Source organism: Budorcas taxicolor, chromosome 3 (genome assembly GCF_023091745.1).
Source record: "Budorcas taxicolor isolate Tak-1 chromosome 3, Takin1.1, whole genome shotgun sequence".
Lineage (NCBI taxonomy): Eukaryota > Metazoa > Chordata > Mammalia > Artiodactyla > Bovidae > Budorcas > Budorcas taxicolor.
In genome coordinates, this window is record NC_068912.1 from 10,552,566 (window position 1) to 10,571,501 (window position 18,936).

Below are 18,936 nucleotides of genomic sequence, written 5' to 3' on the forward strand. Positions count from 1 at the left end.
CCTCCCCCCAAACCACTCCCCCCATCCCTGCAATCCATTCTTCACAAGGCCCCCAGAGGGAGCTTTTAAAAATGTTTAAGTCTGATTAAAGTAAGTCTGATTATGTCATTTCCCTTCTTAAAACTCTTCTGTGGCCTCCTTTAACTTAAAAAATTAAATTTTAAATATTACCACGTCCTACCAGACCCTGCATGCTCTGACCTCTGCTGTCTTCTCCCAGAGTCCCCCTTGCTCATTACCCTCCGTCCTTCAGACGTTCGTATATGCCAAGGTCTTTCTAGAAGGGCTTCCGGCTCTCTCATCCTCTTCGTGGAGGACCTCCCTACTTTGCATCGCTAAGTACTGTCCATGCCGGTCTCAGAGGGAATGTCCCTCCTCAGACTGGGCCCTGGGGTTGCCCCTTACCAGCTCTGTTCTTCTCCTTCATTATTCTTGCTCGCAGGGTCCAGGTCTTTTCCTCTCTAGAGCTCAGCACAGTTTTAATTAAGTATTTGTGTGTGTTTGTTTCATGTCTCTCTCTCAATTAGACGGCAAGCTTCCTGGATGCAGAACTCTCTGTCTGTCCTACTCACAGCTGTATTCCCAGCATCTCTGGCATGGTAGCTGCAAAGAGAGAGGTGCTGAGTGATGAGCTGGAGACACGTGGCTCAGTCTTGCACGAAATGAGGGGCTGTTGTTCCCCCACATGATTCCAGAACAGTTCGATTCTGTGCTGCAGTGTGAACTGGGGCTTGCTCTTCATCATGGGGTGGCAGGCGGAGGGTGTCGGTTCAGGAGCTGGATGGGAATCACGACAGAAAAAAATGATTGTGGTCCAGTGGCTAAGACTCTGAGCTCCCAATGCAGGAGGGCTGAGTTCTATCCCTGGTCAGGGAACTAGAGCCTGCCATCTGCAACTAAAACCCGGCACAGCAAATAAATAAGTAAATAAAAAGTCCAGTGAGAGGGGTCCCCATATTCAGGCCCACTGTTAACTTTTATAATAATAAATAAGGCTAACAAATAGTTACATAAAACATGTCCTAGCTTCTTCCTTTGACACCTATCTATACCTTCAAAATGGCCTGGAAGGCTAGAAATCTTTGACTATGGGGGTTTCATACCAGAACTTGGAAGCATAGGAAGAACTGGCCCGTTGCCCCAGAACCAAGGCCAGCTCACTCTTTTGTTGGCAGTTTTAATCTTCAGTGAGTAACATAGGAACAGAAAACAGGACGTATTTATTCCATGATAGCTCCTAAGGAGGTGGTCCTGAGGCCTGCACTCTCCAAGGCCTCCTGGCTTCATCCTTTCCAAGGCCAGGTTGGTCAGGATTTTCTTTAGTTCTCTGAGTGCTACAGACTGAACGTTTATATTCCCCCAAATGCGTATGCTGAAATCTAATCCCTAGTGTGATGGTATTTGGAGGTGAGAACTTTGGGAGGTGATTAGGTCCTGAGGATGGAACCCTCAGGAATAGAACTGTGCGTGTGTGATCAGTCATGTTCGACTCTTTGGGACACCATGGACTGTAGCCCACTAGGCTCCTCTGTCCCTGGAATTTTCCAGGCAAAAATACTGAAGTGGGTTGACCATTCAGGAATAGGATTAGTGCCCCTAAAAAGAGACTCCAGAGATCCCTCACCCCTTCTGCCATGTGAGGGCACAGCAAGAAGACAGCTGTCTGTGACCCAGGAAGTCTGGCTCTCACCAGACACTGAATCTGCTGGTGTCCTGATCTTGGTAAATTCTTTTTGCTGCCTTAGTTAGAACCAGAGTCGGTTTCTGCTGCTTGCACCTGAAGATAGCATCCCATTATTCTTAAATATTTTGAAGAGTGTGATTTTTAAACGCAGTATGTATCGCATTCACTTATTTGGCTGATATCCTGTTGTTTTGTGCTTTCCTGCCAATAGCATTACTACTTGTGACCCATCTCTCCTTTTTTTCAGTTCTGACGCATTTCCTGAGCACATACTTAGCAACATGGCAGAAGCAGGCAAGCTAGAGTAAATATTCTTCATAGGAAGTATGGCTTGTTTTTGACACCTTGGTGGAATCCTTTCATCGTGCATTTTCCCTACTGTTTACTCATTCATTAACTTAGAATTCATTCTTAAGACTGAGAGGAACTTAATGTTGTTGGGAGGATCCTATGGTTTGTCTAAGGCAGGAATGGCATCTTGGCTTCCAGCTTCAATTGATTGGTCAGAGTTTCATGAGTGTTGCATAAAGACTCAATGGGAAAAATGTGTCATAATTAATTGTCTGGATTTGACATGGTCACGGAAGGCAGAAGTCTGGATACATGTACCACGTATTTGTCATTCCCAATCTAATGCAACTTCCCACCTCGTCTGAAAAGTCTCTGGTCTATGATATTACTCTGAGATGGTTTCTGCTTAAGCATGTTCATTGGAACAGATCATTTCATGTGTGGATTTCTCCATTTGTTATTAAGTTCTTCCCTGGGAGTATGGTGCAGGTAAGGGGCTCGGCTGATTTAGATGAAGTGAAGCTAGCTCTGACTCTGCCACCTACTAGTTATGTGACTCTAGGGAGTAACAGTCTCTTTGGGTCTTGGTTTTCCACCTGAGAAATGAAAAACTTGAACTGAGTAACCACAAGGTTTCCTTCCAGGTTTAAGATCCTATTATTCATATGAGTCAGTATCTGCCTCGCAGAGACACGTTCCATGTGTTCACTTACACAACCAGGCTTCTGTGAGAGCTCTGCAGACATTGGCCTTCTGAGTTTTCTGTTCCTGCTAAACACGACCAGTTTCTTTAATCATGTCTGATATGATGAGGTTTCCAGACTTTTCACCATTCTGGTTATTCTCCTGTGGACATGAGTTTTCCAGTGTCTCCTTGGAGGTGTGGCTCCCAGAACCAGACCTGGGCTAGTGGTGCAGTGGGGTATCCCCACTCATTACCCATGTGCTCAGCCTCCTGGCCAATGGGACCCACGCTGACCAGTGCACAGTCCACTAAAACTTCCTGAATCTAGGGCTACATGTTTTGGAGGCCCTCCTTCAAGCTGTCTGCAGGACAGATGGAGGGGGCCGTGGACTCATATCTGAACCGATATGGTGCTTCCCCCAAAGACCAGTAAGTAGCCAAGTGCTGATGAACTGAACATGTGCTACTTCTTGATAAACACAGAAGAAAGATTTGCCAGAGATGTCATTAATGTTTGCAGTGGTTGGTTTTAATTGATCAATTTTAAAAATAGAAGAATAGTTGATTTATAATAGTATACATTATATTTATAATATTATATATAATATTTATAATATAATATGTTATAATATTTATATTACATGTTATAATATTTATAATATTACATGTTATAATATTTATAATATTATATGTTATATATAATATATTTGTAATATTATATATATGGTATAGATAATATATAATATATATTTGTAATATTATATATATCAAGTGTACAAGACTGCAATTCAATATTTTATAGGTTATACTCCATTTAAAGTTATTCTAAAATAATGACTATACTTTCCTATGCTGTACAGTATATCCTTGTAGCTTATTTATTTTATACACAGTAGTTTGTACTCCTTAATTCTCTACCTTTATCTTGCCCCTCTCTCCTTCCCTCCCAGTGTTTTTGTTTGTTTGTTCTTTAAATGAGGCATTGGGCGCTCATGTCTCCGCTGCTGAGAACATGCGTCTCTGGCCCTTCTCTCTTGCTATTCTGCTCCCCACTCTCATTCTCTCTGGCTCTGTGGCACACGACTCCCTTGCCTTAGTGGCTCTTGTATTTACGCAGAAGGACAGGTGCAAAGGTTCTTGCTCACAGGAAATACAAGGAAAAACAAATGCATATTTGGAGAGGATTCTGCTTTGTCCATGAGCCTACTAGAGATGATGATGCCAAAATCATTATGGGAGGACTCTGACCCTCAAACAGAAGAGGGCCCTCTGGCTTCCCTAACCCCAGGGACAGGATGTTCTGAAGACCACAAAATCCCAAGTGCTGTGGCCCTGCACCATCACTAGGGCCCTCCCCTTTCCTTCCCCACCTGCTTTGTTTTGACCCAGTTGCCCTGGCCTCTGCTCTGCTCATCATAAACCCCAATCATGGTCCCACGTCAGGGCCTTTGTATCTTCTGCTTTCTGGAATGTTCCTCACCTAGCCACTTTGTGGCTTACTCCACTGCATTTGGACTTCTGTTCGTACATCACCCCATTTGTTCTCTGAGGTCCCCTTCTCCCCAACACACCATTTTCTAGTCATCTACTGTGCCATCTGTCTTAGCTTTCTTAGCAAAGCCTATCCACATGTAACATGTGCTTCAGTTCAGTTCAGTTCAGTTCAGTTCATTTCAGTCGCTCAGTCGTGTCTGACTCTTTCGACCCCATTAATCGCAGCACACCAGGTATCCCTGTCCATCACCAACTCCCGGAGTTCACTCAGACTCATGTGCTTACTTATATTATCTAGAATATAAACTCCATGAAGGAAAGACATTGCTTTATTCACTACTGATTCCCCAGGGCCTTGAAGTATACCCAGCACATGCTGTGCCCTCAATATTTGTTCTTATGTGATGTCAATCCCAGTGCTTATCAACACAAACACTCTTCTCACAGAAGCTCTTTGAGGTTTTCAGTAGCTGGTTAATTAGTCCACCAGTGGGCAAGTGAGTCACTGGGGATGGGAATGTCCGTTTATTTGAGCAGCGTGGATTTGTTCAAAGGCTCTGGTGCACCACACTACAAAACCACCATCTACATGAAGTCACCAGGGGTTACTGTGTGAAGGGAGAACTGTGAGTCCCACCTCATCCAGAGCCGCTCTGATCTGAGGTGAGGCCCCAGAGATGAAGGCAAGAGAGAAGGCGAGTGGTGTGTGTGTGTTTCGCCCATACAACCACCGTGGCTCATTGCTAGACCTTGGGCTTTCTCTTTCACATCAGTTTTAGAAACCAAAGCCGGTTTTGCATGACTCATTGACCGGGCAACGGGAATGCCCTGGGAGGCTGTGGGAGCAATATTAGCTGTCGTGGTCATGTGCACCGTTCAAGTGAACTTGGGAGAAGGTGATGAGAGAGAAGTGGATGCAGAAGAAGCATGAGGTCTAGGTGAAGCCGTTGAGCAGCAGAGGACCTCTGAGCAGAGCCAACAGACAGGGAAATTCCAGGACCAGTCGAGTGGAGGAGTGGCCGTGTGACTCTAGAGGCCAGTTGAGCTGACCATTTTGTCCAAGGTGATGTGACTGCCCAGGAACTGGGGAGAAGAGGGAAGCTCTTTGCACAGAGCTGACATCTGAGAGGAGGGATTAAAGCATTCCTGGGAAAATACCTCAAAATCTATCCCTGTTTCTTCTATGCTTCCTTCCTCTATCATCAAGACTTGCGTGAGGTCCCAGAAAAAAGTCCTATTACACCTGGGAGGAAGTAACTCTGAACCTTACCATTTACTAATTCCTAAGTGTCATGTACAGTTGTGAGAGTTGGACTATAAAGAAGGCTGAGCACTGAAGAACTGATGCTTTCAAACTGTGCTGCTGCAGAAGACTCTTGAGTATCCCTTGGAAAGCAAAGAGAGCAAACCAGTCAATCTTAAAGAAACTCAACCCTGAATACTGTTCGGAAGGACTGACGCTGAAGCTGAAGCTTCAATACTTTGGCCACCTGATGCGAACTGGAAAAGACCTGATGCTGGGAAAGATTGAAGGCTGAAGGAGAAGAGGGTGACAGAGGATGAGATGGTTGGATAGTATTACCAATTAACTGGACATGAACTTGGGCAAACTCCAGGAGATGGTGAGGGACAGAGAAGCCTGGTGAGCTGCAGTCCATAGGATCTCAAAGCGTTGGAACTGACTTGGTGACTGAACAACAAGGGTAAGTTTAGCTCTTCAATCTTATTTTTTTTTTTCTTCCAGTGACAGTACTCCAGAGCTTTTCTGGATAGAACTGCTCAGTGGCAGGCTGTGTTTTGCAAAGATGGCTGCAATAATCCCTTCCATCTCAATGCGTTCCTTTTGAAGTGACCTTGAACATCTTTCCATTGAGTGGTGAGTCCCTTGAACTTGGGTGGATCATCTGCGCTTGCAGCTGAAGATGAACATGACAGATACTACGATGCCTCAGCACACTTTCCCTCCATATTTTCCCTTCTGCTTAGCTTTTCCTGGATCCTCCCTCTCTCAGTGTCAGACAGAGACACTCATTCTGAGCTGAGCTGCTTTTCTTAAAGTTGTGCAAGAACTTCCTGTTGGCTGGGCAATTTTTTATTTTTTGACTGTGCACAGCCAATGAGATCCCAGTTCCCCAACCAGGGATTGAACCCGTGCCTCCTGCCGTGGAAGCATGGAGCTTTAACCACTAATCTGCCAGGGAAGTCCCATGGCTGGGCAAATTTAATCTCTCTTTTTCTGATTACTGTGCTAGACAGTGAGGAGAGAATCTCAACTCCCCTCCCCACCCCAGCTCCAGCAGGAGGTATGATAGTCAGTCTTGAGGGTGAAGATGTCAATTAAAACTATGTTACCTACAAAATGTCACCCATCCCAAGCAAGAGATGTCAACCATTCTTTGATCATCTAGAACTGTAAATTACCTACGAGGACCATGAATTTGGATGACCTGCAAGTCCTTCAAGGCCAGAAAGAGAAACCCTTTGACCCCCATTTCTCTTCATCAGGTTCTAGACCTTTTCTTATGATAATTCCTTGGCTTGGGGGAGCCGTCAGGGTCTCAGATAACAGGGGCTGGAATCGGGCCTGGAAGTGGGTGATTTTCTAATGTCTTTTAGAGGCTGGGACCCAGGTTGGAGGGACTCCTTTGATGCTGGCTGGTTAATAGTTGTGTTAGTCTTCTAGGGCTGCCAAAACAAGACACCACAGAATGGGTGACTAAACAGAAATTTATTTTCTCACTCTTGGAGATTGGAAGTCCAAGACCGAGGTGTTAGCAGGTTTGGTTTCTCCAGAGGCCTCTCTCCTTGGCTTTCAGCGGGCTTCCTTCTCTCTGTCTTTCCATGGTTTTCTCCTGTGTGTGCATGCTTTCCGGGTGTCTCTCCCTCTTCTTGTAAGGACACCAGTCATATCAGCTTAGGGTCATCTCAATGACCTCGTTTAACCTTAATTATCTTTTTATTTTTTTTTTTTTTTTTTTTTTTTTTTTTTAGTACATGTGCTGCCGAAGCGAGCACCTTAATTATCTTTTTAAAGGCCCTATCTCTAAACATAGTCATATTCTGAAATATTGGGGGTGGGGTTTAGGATTTCCACTTGTAATTTAAAGGGAACAAATCCATAACAGTACTTCATGAACAGCGGAGGGGCAGTGAGTGCTATGGATAATCAACCTATGGATCCTGGAGAACTTCTGGTGTTCTTGAAGAGATGTCCTGCTAGGCCCATGTTGCCCAGAGTAGGGCCAGAATATGTACCAGTAGAGAGAGAAGGGGGAGGGTGTGGAAGGTTGTGCCAACTGCCCAGGCCACTCCTGGGAGGTGGTACAGGAGTCTCATGGGAGGTCCAAGGTCCAAGGTGATTTCCAGGCACAAGCTACATCCCACACCGTCATGTGGCTGGGCAGTGGGGTTCCTCACAATCCAGGCATTGCTCATGGCAGACCCTACACGAGGGGGCTCTCTGTCTCTTGATCCACTTCATCAACACAGACATCCTTTTTCTTTTTCCCTGGCAAGGAGATCAGAAAGAAAGTAACTCCTCCAGTGTTTGTACCCAAGGCCCCTGCATCCTAACTGTCCTGGTCCAAGATCATCTCGGGCAAAGGGATATCTCTCCGGGTTTTCTAAGACCCTGGAAAAGGAGATGCTTCAAGGAGGAAGTTCTTCCTAACGTCTAGTCTTCCTCTGCAACTGTGGCACACATTTAGTTGTAGAAGGTATAGAAACTTAGAGCTGGGACAGACCCAGTTAAATGGCTGGCAGAAGCCACATGACAAGAGCCAGGGCTGGCTTCCAGATGCCCTGAAAGGAGCCTTTCCACTTTCCCAGACAGCCAAATTCTTTCTGCCCCATCTCAGTGGACAACGCTGCTCTTTTCTGAGCCTCAAAACCATCAGATTAAGTGAAAGAAATCAGTCACAGAGGACCATACAGTTTATGATTCCATTTACATAAAATGTCCAGAATAGACAGTCTAGAGACAGAAAGGAAATTAGTGGTTGCCTGGGGCTGGAAGGGAAAGGGGGGTTAGGGAGTGATGGCTAAGGGGCTTGGGAATTTCTTTTTGGAGTAATGAGAATGTTCTCAAATTGAGTGTGGTGATGGATGCACAAATCTGTGACTGTAATAAAAGCCATTGAGTTTTACTCTTTAAATGTATGAATTATATGATATGTGAATTATAGTCCAATAAAACTGTTAAAACAAAAAGCTGCTCTTTTCCTGGCTTCTACCATCTTACTATGAATCTTGGGGACTCTTTGGGCCAAAGGGCCAGGCCAGATGCTCTCAGGCGGAGACAGGGCCCCTGAATGGAGTGTGACCTCAGCTGTTCCCTCCTCCCTCCTTTGCTAGTGGAAAGAATATGCTGGAGCCAGCTTGGCGGCCCAGCTGCATGCTCAGCCGCTGGGCCAAGGCTCTTGCCTTTGGGGATAAATCCACTGTAACAAGGTCTTATGCCTCCTTCTCTTTGCTGGCCCACTCTCTCCATCCTGGGACCAGCCCAGACAGCCTAGGATGGACATGTCCAGGAGGCCCAGGTCAGCAGGGACAGTTCTTTCAGGGGTAACACATTCCAGGACTGGCTGTAGACCTCAGAACCCAGAGCACCTCCCTCTTCTCCTGGGAAAGGAAGCCCTGTGAGCTCCCGCCCAGAGAGGTGCTTCTCTCAAGGAGCATCTCCTAGAATGGTTGATAAGAAGGGGTTGGGTTTCATCTAGACTTACACCCAACACAGCTTTATCGATGCCAGCTATGTTCCAGGAACCCTTGCTAGGTGCCCAGAGTGACCCAGAGTTTGTTTTTTGAGGGCTGAGAACTTCACAGAGAGTGAGGGCAGTAGGTGCTGGGACTGGGGTGAGCATTGGAGGGTCAAGGCAGGGTAAAGACCCAGGCTGGGTGTGCAAGAGAAGTTCCAGAAGGCTTCCTGGAGGTGGCATGCCTTGAGGATGGTGGAGCTGACAGCCAAATGGAGAAAGCAAGTTGGGCGGGAAATCATGGAAAATATTTTCCAGACAGAGAGAGTAGAATGTGCAAATGCCTACAGAGGTACTTGGGAGAGTAGCACCTTTGAAAACTGCTAAAGGAATTTCAAATAATTCAGTCTGAAGGAAGACCAGAATATTCGATGGAGAGGGCCAGGAGATGATGTGGGAGAGGTAAGGAGGGCAGAACACATGAAGCCTAAGAGGAGGTCCAAACTCTGCCCTCCTCCTCCGCAGACCTGCCTCCTCGGCCCATCCCCAGCCCCCACAGGACTCCTACCTGACCAGGGGCCCCAGTGCCAGGCAGACAGAGCAGCCAGGATCAGGAGCAGCAAGACAGGCACCACCACCAGCAGCACGTCTTTGTAGGAGGCCCTCCCTGGAGCTGGACATGGAGAAGACACGGTCACAGGGGGACCAGAAGCGTCACCACCCCTCAACCACTGCTCCCCAGCCCTCGGCATACCTGCCTGGCGATGGCAGCTCTCCCAGGGGGTGACTGTGGCTAGGTCCCAGCTGACGGGGTTGGAGACAATGCAGGAATAGGCTACGCCTTTGTCTCCTGGTCCCAGGGACACACTCAGCACCTGTCCATCCGTGAAGAGGCCAGCTGGCTCCATACCAAGGTCCACAGTTCCCTCCCGTCGCCAGCTATAGGTTATGTCGCTGATGTTGGGAGCCCAGCAGGACAGGAACACTTGGCAGGTCTTGGGGGGCTGAGCATCCCCTGATACAGCGATGAACACTTTGACCACGGGCCTGGGCACTGCATCTGGGCAAGAACAGCAGAGCCGACATGGGTTAAAGGGATGCTGTGCGCGCGGATCCCATAGCTCCAGCTCTGGGATCCATGCAGGGCTAGACTAAGCCTCTGACTAAGCCTCTCCAAAACCTTGTCTTTCTCCTACTGCCCACAGGACAGAAGCTGAATTCCTAAGTCTGGTATTTAACATCCTTCATCAAATAGTTGATGTCAACCTTTCCAGCTATACTTCCTGCTGACCCCCTCCTCACCCATCTTGATTAATTTCCTGTTAATGTGTCATGCCCTTCCATATCTTCCATACGGCTTACCTGTACACATATGCCTTTTGTTTCTCATCCTTCTAGAGAACTCCTACCCATCCTTCCAGGCCCAGTGTGGACACATTGCTTACTGCTCTGACCGTGAAGCCTTCCCTGACATTCCAGGTGCAGCTCCGAGCCCTCCAAGCACTCTGTGTATCCCTCTGTGTATCACAGTGTTCCCTGATACATGGTACGTCAGTCAGGGAGACAATAAGAGCTTATTAAGGTAGACACAAAGACAAGCACATTCCTGGGCTTTCGGAGCTTTTGGAGTCTGGTGAGGAAGACATACTAACGAGTGATTATGAATAACTAAGAAAATTCTTACAAGAATGCAAAGTTCTGTGAAGGAGCAGACAAGTGGGTGGGAGCTCTGCCTTGCGATTTCCATACCCCTCACTCCCAAGGTGCTCAGCTACCCGGGCCACTGGCCAGATTGGTGTCCTGGGGTCCAGACCATGGCTCCCTTTTGCTATATTGGTTGATGAGTAGATCGTGAGTCTCACGGCAGTGAATGCCAGCAGGAGACCATTCTGGAGACAACGGGAGGGCTGTCTCTGACAACATTCCAGAGTCAAGCAGAGTAAAACCTCATTAATGCCAGCTCAATCTGGTGGGATTTGTGATATGAAAAAAGAAAAGATTTGCTGGGTGCACTAATAGTATAAACAAAGATTACAGGGGGGGATATTTACACTAGTTAAGAGGACAAGCTGCATCCACACACGATCAGGCACAGCAGAAACACCCATTGACATTTCTGGTAACTGATCTGCTAATTCAAATCATTCTCACCCATTGTCAAAGCAGAGCTCCTAAGGACGGCTGCTTGGCAGCTTTGTGCAATTAGTTCTAATCACGCTATGTATTTGGAAGAAATAAAACAGCAATTTCCTTAAAATCTGTAATTCAGATGCTGTGAACAAGGCATTTTAGAGCTTAGTGGTGTGGGTGCTGCATGTATTATCACGTTCCACGTCCTTATTTCACATGTGCAGCAGCGGAGACTCAGGACAGGGGCGAGGCTCCCTGGCTGCCTGTATGGTTGTGAAGGCTGTTCACTGCACAAGGGCCTTGGGCTCAGGGGTAACAGGTGAGAGAGGGGTGTTGAATTTCAGCTGGCACTTGGCTTGCCATACAGTGCAACCTGGGTCAGGGCAGTGTGCATCCGTTTAGTCACACACTAGCAGCCCAAGGGGCTCACCGAGAGATGACCCAGTTATCTCCCCCTGGGCACGGGATGGTCTCTCTCTTTCCCAATTTACCACCTCCTCTCTCTCCCTCAGTGTTTCCTTTTGCCCGGCTCTCACTTCTACTCTCCATTCTTCCACTGGGACCTTATCTTTTCCCTGTTTCTATCCAAATTTCTGAGGTTTTACTAAAATAGGGGTAACTGACACATCTTTTCGAAGCCACTAGGTAGATGAATAGGAGCTCAAAGGGCATTTTGTCTAAACAAGCAAAAATATGGTGGCAGTGGTAGAGGTGGAGGCAAAGATAGTGACGGCGGTTCAGGTGATTGTGGGGGGTTAGTGGGGGGTTGGAGGTGGAGGCAGTGATGGTGGGGTGATGGAGAGGGGGGTGGAGATGGAGGCAGTGATGGTGGCGGTGATGGAGAGGGGGGTGGAGATGGAGGCAGTGATGGTGGCGGTGATGGAGAGGGGGGTGGAGGTGGAGGCAGTGATGGTGGCGGTGATGGTGGGGTGTTGGAGAGGGGGTGGAGGTGGAGGCAGTGATGGTGGGGTGATGGAGAGGGGGGTGGAGATGGAGGCAGTGATGGTGGCGGTGATGGTGGGGTGTTGGAGAGGGGGTGGAGGTGGAGGCAGTGATGGTGGCGGTGATGGTGGGGTGTTGGAGAGGGGGTGGAGGTGGAGGCAGTGATGGTGGCGGTGATGGTGGGCTGATGGAGAGGGGGTGGAGGGGGAGGCAGTGATGGTGGCGGTGATGGTGGGGTGTTGGAGAGGGGGTGGAGGTGGAGGCAGTGATGGTGGCGGTGATGGTGGGCTGAAGAAGAAGGGGTGGAGGGGGAGGCAGTGATGGTGGCGGTGATGGTGGGGTGATGGAGAGGGGGGTGGAGATGGAGGCAGTGATGGTGGCGGTGATGGTGGGCTGAAGAAGAAGGGGTGGAGGGGGAGGCAGTGATGGTGGGATGGTGATGGTGGGCTGATGGAGAGGCGGTGGAGGTGGAGGCAGTGATGGTGGCGGTGATGGTGGGCTGAAGAAGAAGGGGTGGAGGGGGAGGCAGTGATGGTGGGATGGTGATGGTGGGCTGATGGAGAGGCGGTGGAGGTGGAGGCAGTGATGGTGGCGGTGATGGTGGGCTGAAGAAGAAGGGGTGGAGGGGGAGGCAGTGATGGTGGCGGTGATGGTGGGCTGATGGAGAGGCGGTGGAGGTGGAGGCAGTGATGGTGGCGGTGATGGTGGGCTGAAGAAGAAGGGGTGGAGGGGGAGGCAGTGATCGTGGGATGGTGATGGTGGGCTGATGGAGAGGCGGTGGAGGTGGAGGCAGTGATGGTGGCGGTGATGGTGGGGTGATGGAGAGGGGGTGGAGATGGAGGCAGTGATGGTGGGATGGTGATGGTGGGCTGAAGAAGAAGGGGTGGAGGTGGAGGCAGTGATGGTGGGATGGTGATGGTGGGGTGTTGGAGAGGGGGTGGAGGGGGAGGCAGTGATGGTGGGATGGTGATGGTGGGGTGTTGGAAAGGGGGTGGAGGTGGAGGCAGTGATCGTGGGATGGTGATGGTGGGGTGATGGAGAGGCGGTGGAGGTGGAGGCAGTGATGGTGGGGTGATGGTGGGGTGTTGGAAAGGGGGTGGAGGCAGTGATGGTGGGATGGGTGATGGTGGGTGATGGAGAGGGGGGTGGAGGTGGAGGCATGTTGTTGGTGCAGGCAATGGTGGGCTGTTGAATGTGGTTGTCGTGGCGGTGGTTGTTCTGATGATAGTGGCTGTGATATAGGTGAAGGTAAAGTTGCTGGAAAGAAAGACTCATCCAGCCCCCAGTGAATTCAGTCAAACCAGCTGAGGGACTGAAAGCAACTTTATGAATGGCCCTTCCACCCCAGGTAGAGGAGAGGAGTTCCTCAGCTGAGCCCTGCCAACTCAGAGTCATGAGAAACAAAGAGTTGTTGTTTTTAGCCCATAAATTTTGGGGATGGTTTATTTTACTACAATACATAATGAAGAGAACCCACGAATGACATAAATTTAAAATCTCTCAATAACGCTAAAAGAGTTCTGTAAAGTAATATGAAATAATTCTATACTTTAATTAAAATTTAATTTTTTAATTTAAAATGTTGTGTCATAGTTTCATTGTAATATTTACATTTCTTTTCTGTGGTGCATAAAATAATGGCACATCTTATTACCTTTTATCTTAGAACTGATGACTTTTGGCTTAAGAACCCACTTGCCAATGCAGGAGATGTAGGAGATGCGGGTTCAATCCCTGGGTTGGGAAGAACCCCTAGAGGAGAGCATGGCAACCCATTCCTGTATTCTTGCCTGGTGAAGCCCATGGACAGAGGAGTCTGCTGGGCTACAGCCCATGGGATGGCAAAGATCTGGACACGACTGAGAGCTTAGCACACACGCACAGGCTACCCTCTATCCTAGATGCTTTCTCAACTGATTTTACCTTTATTGGTATTTACATGGTAATATTACTCTACTGGTTTTACAAGTGAGAAAGGTCAGTGTCAGGCAGCTAAGTATTGTGTCTAAGGCCACTGAGATAAGAAGACAGAGCTAGAGTTCTGAGCAGGGCTGTCCGGTGGCAGAGTCCTGGGAGAGCCCCAGGAATTTTCTTACCTCTGGGTGTGGGGGAGCAACTGTTCCCTGAATCAGCCATGAGGTCAGAGGCCAGAGGTTTCTAGAACTCTGCTCTCCCCAGTTCTCAGGACTCAAGATGCCTTCCCGGCGTTTGATGGGAAGGCGTGGGGCAGAGAGTCTGCATCAGGCACACTCACCGTACACTTTGAGCTGCAGGGTCTGGGTCCGGGCCCGACCTTGCTTGTCCACCAGCAGCACGGAGAAGTTGCCGCTGTCTCCAGACTCCAGTGGCCGCAGTTCCAGGCTGAGGTTGCTGTGCAGCTGGGCTCGGCCCAGGAAGCGGGAGTGGTATAGCGTCTCTGGGGAGCCCCGGAAGAACGTGGCCAGGAGCTCCTCTGAAGGCCAGAGGGATCTCCAGATGGCCTCTCGGACTTGGAAACCGGGAGGGTGATCTGCCACCAGCAGCGCCGAGCCGCCCACCTGGCCCTGCACTTGGGCACTGGCGATGACCATGGGAAGCAGTGCTGAAAGGACAGAGCTCCGTCACTCTGCCTGTGCCAAACCTTCTCTCTCTCTGCACTCGGCTGAGCTCCTATGGAGCAGAGGGCCCTTCTCTCACCCAAGCTGAGGGGGCACTGTGCCAGGGCCTGGGAATAAAACAGTGAGGAAGGAATTCGGTCCCTGTGCTCATGGAGCTCTGACTCTTAAGAAAGCAATCTGCCACAATGGCAAAAAGGGTGCCCTGGGAGGACATGGGTAGGGTGATAGGGTGAACTGGCCTGGCCTTGAGGAGCTCAGAGAAGCGAAGGTTAAGCTGAGACTTGAAAGAGGAATGGGAATCGGCCAGGCCAAGCAGAGGGCAGCGTGCAGTGGGGACTGGGCAGTGTTAGAGGCTGAGGAGCCGCACAAAGGCCCGGAGGGTGAGAGAGCTCAGTGCATCAAGGGAACTGAAAGTAGCTCTCTGCAGGGGGAGTAAGACATTGCACTGCAGAGTCTGCAGGAGCCAGGTTCTGCAGGGCCCTGAAAGCAGCTTTGGAGTTTGGGCTTTATCCTTAGAGTGATGGGGAGCCTCGGATAGGCTTTAAGTAAGCGAGTGACGTAATTAGATCCATGGTTAGAGAGACAACTCCAGTAGAGGTATGGAGGATGAAGAGGACGTGGGCTAAGGCTGAGGCTTCGGCTACTAATCCCAAGGAGCGTGATGGAAACCATGGGAGGGAGCAGTGGGGATGGGCAGAAGTGGGAGGAACGACGTGGGATTAAGGTGTGTAGTCAGTGGGATCTGGTAACAAATTAGATCTGGGAGTGAGGGAGTGAGGAATCAACAATGGCTCCCAGGTCCTTGGGACACATTTGGTACCATTCTCCATGATCCAGAAAAGAAGGAGAAATAGAATGGAGGTGAGATGGCAAGAGGCTGTTTCGTTGGGAACACACTGTGTTCGACGTGTGTGGGTGACACCTCTGTTTGAATTCCCACTCTGACTCCTTTGCTGGCTAATTTCTGCTCATCCTTGAAGCATTCCCACCTCCCCAACCTCCTCTATTCCTCTTTGCTGTTTACAAACTCTCTGTGTTCTCACAGCAGCCTGGGGCCACCTCTACAATTCTCTTATCCCTCTATGTTACTGCTTGTCTATGAGTCCCACGAGACCCTGAGTTCCTCTTCTGATCTTTGGGCTCTCCGTGACCACTGCTGTTTAGGAAGAGGGTGCAGGAGAAGCCAGCAAGTTTACTTACCGCATGATGAAATTGGCAAGGACTTCCCTTGCGCCTGACTCAGTGGCGTGGGCAGGGGTGCAGAGCAGAATAAGTGCAGAGAGGGAACACACCCAAGTGTTGGGAGGCTGGTTAGGAAGACGTATTCTGGATGACCACTCAGCCAGCCACTGTAACTCCAGTCCCCAGTCCATCTCACTGTCCTGCCAGGGCCAGGCACCTCGGTCTGAACCGGGGATGGCTCCAGAGTTAATGCACATTGGAGATGCCACATCCAGAGAGCACAGCATTGGATGTCAATCAAGACTCCTGTTCTATCCTACTCTAGCTCTGCCATGAATGAACTGAGCAATCTTCTGGGGCACTCTCCTCCCTTCTGATATCCCATCCAGAAAACAAGTGGGTACATTCAGTCAGTGGCACTTTCACCACTCAGAAAAATTATTTTAGCTTCCCATGTCCAAGGATTTGAAAGATTTTCAAACCTAACCGATTTCCTCTTTGGGGCAGGACTTCCTTGACATGCTTAGAAATGTTGACGCTTGCAGATTTTTGGAGCCAGGAACTCAGGTGGGAAACCCAGACAGTCGTCTCAAAGGCCTTGTGAGTCTCTGATGCAAACAGAAGAGTCTGCGTCTTTGCTGCACCCCACGACTCTCATCCCCTGGCCTAGCACTGCTGGCTTTTGTCACATTGACCACTTGTTGACCAATCAGGGGCGGGGGTGGGGGGGTGTCAGGCATCAGACAGGATGCAAGCGGTGTCACCCAGTGTTGAGGAGACCTGAGGTCTCTTCTGACATCGCACTGTTATCGGCCACCTGGAATCTGCGTGCACTGTATTAATTGGCTTTTGCCTGTTACTCTCCTCGGTGTCCACTTCCACAGACCTTGGGGTGGGGGCTCAGTTGTCCCACAGGCAGCTGGAAAGACATCCTTAGACTGCAAGAGCCCCACTCTCCCCTGCTCCCCCCAGACCGTATTTAGAATTTGCATGCTGCCAGACCCTCACGTTCTCACCACCATATCTAACAAAACCAATGGTCCTACCAGCTTCAGTTTTAACCTTCCTGGACCACAGAACAGCTCATGTCTCATGGACACAGAGGCTCCTTGTACTTCCACCCTTCTTCCCAAGATCCTGTGTCTCTTTGCCCCTGCCTGGCTTTCAAGGCTCCCCGAGAACTTGCTTCCATCTCCCCGACCCTTCCTCAGCTCCTGGGTTCTCCCTTGGAATGGGGAGGGGCCTTCAGTGCTCTGAGGGTAGGCCTGCCCCACTTACCTTCCCAGAGAAGCAGACTCCACGGAGACCACACGGCCATACTTCAGAGAGGCAGACGGACTCCCTCGACGACCCAAATCCAGAACATCCCAGGCCAAGTGGATGCACGGAAGGAGCTGTGGTCCTTCTGGAAAGTCCCATATTCAGAAGGAGGAATCTTGACTCAGAACAAGATGCCCCCAAAGTGAAAATATCCAGAGGAAAGTGGAAGTTGGCCTCAGACTTAGCTGGGCTCTTTCAGGAGCCAGTTCTTGTAAGTCAGCTTCTTTCAAATGCCTATGGTTAGCTAAGGCAGGCGGCAAGCGCCCCCGCACAAGCCGACATCCTCCTCACTGACTCTCGCTGGGCAGCCCCGCATCCCACGCTGCCTGGCTGCCCCTCCTTTCCTGCTGAAGCCACGGAAAACCCTCTAAACTGCAATTCCTGTTGTCACTTCTCCTCTGCTTAAAATTCTTCCATGGCCTCCAGCTGCCCTCAGGATCAAGGGCAACTAAACTGTTGGCTTAGGATACAAAGCTCTCCTAAGTCCAACTCCAGCTTGTTTCTCTAGCCTGGCGTCCCATGCCCTTCCGCTCTCCAACCACGCCAAGCAGTGCTGCCTCTTCTCAGAAATGCTAATTCCACACTTTCATGTGCTCGATCCTCCACCAGGCAAGCTGTTCCATCCATCCTCCTAGACGTTCTGTGGTTATGTGGGCTATGCAGCTGACCAGACTCCCATTCAGGGCTTCCTGACCACAGGCAGTGTGAAGAACCTTCCCTTCTGTGTGCTCAGGGCATGCTTGTTCTTCTATTATCACTCGTAACACATCGTCCTGTAACAGTTTTCTCATCTCCATAGACTTTATTGCCAAGGTCTCATATTCATGTCTGGGTTCCCCTTGGTGCTGGGCAAGTCACGAATGCTTTGTTGTTTAGTTGCTAAGTGGTGTCCGATTCTTTGTGATCCCATGGACTGTAGGCTGCCAGGCTCCTCTGTCCATGGGATTTTCCAGGCATCAGTACTGGAGGGAGTTGCCATTTCCTTCTCCAGGGGATCTTCCAGACCGAGGAGCGAACCTGTGTCTCTGTGTCTCCTGCATTAGTAGGCGGTTTCTTTACCACCGCACCACTGCTTATCAGGGACTATGAGCCCAGACCTTAATGGATGCTTAATGAATATTTGTTAAATGAGGGCATGAATTCTAGAGATGGTTACATATTTTGCTTCCTGAAAGATCTACAACTCTTCTTTGAGAGGATCTGATTATCTCTCTGTTAGAGATGGGGGAGTTTGAAGAACAGAACAAGGTTAGCATCTTTCCGGGGTCACAGAGAAGCAGAGCTGTGAGCTGAGCTTCAGCCTTTGGAGCATGGTCCATTCTGCCAGTCACCCCATCCTCACTACCTTTATCTTTTCACTTCTGAACGTTACTTGGTTTCTTGAGTCAAGGAAGGTTTTGCAAGAAGGAAGATCCCCGAGCTTCCTGAGTGTGGCTTGTGGTAGCTAGTCCTGCCTAGCTTCTGACCTGTCAGTCAAATTGGACGCTCTGCTCTGTACCAATAAGGAGGCAGCTGTGCTGGCGGATGAGCAGGAGGGTTCTGGGATAGGCTTCCAGCCCTCCAGGTACTCACCACCAAATGGTAGGGATAGCATATGCCTAGGAAGGGAAGCGGAGAAGGCAACGGCACCCCACTCCAGTACTCTTGCCTGGAAAATCCCATGGAGGGAGGAGCCGGGTAGGCTGCAGTCCATGGGGTCGCTAAGAGTCGGACATGACTGAGCGACTTCACTTTCACTTTTCACTTTCATGCACTGGAGAAGGAAATGACAACCCACTCCAGTGTTGTTGCCTGGAGAATCCCAGGGACGGGGAAGCCTGGTGGGCTGCCGTCTATGGGGTCACACAGAGTCGGACACGACTGAAGCGACTTAGCAGCAGCAGAAGCAGCAGGAAGGGAAGACCCACCACGGAGAGA

General features: G+C 49.6%; 1 protein-coding gene across 1 annotated transcript; it reads right to left on the bottom strand.

Moving 5' to 3' along the window:
- Positions 1-7,597: 7,597 nt before the first annotated feature.
- SLAMF8 (SLAM family member 8) lies at positions 7,598-17,017 on the bottom strand. Its single transcript, XM_052638146.1, has 5 exons — positions 16,978-17,017; positions 14,175-14,501; positions 9,603-9,908; positions 9,417-9,521; positions 7,598-7,662 (listed from the first exon to the last, which is right to left on the bottom strand). Exons 1-5 carry the CDS (start codon positions 17,015-17,017, stop codon positions 7,598-7,600), a joined length of 843 nt encoding a protein of 280 aa, XP_052494106.1.
- Positions 17,018-18,936: the final 1,919 nt, after the last annotated feature.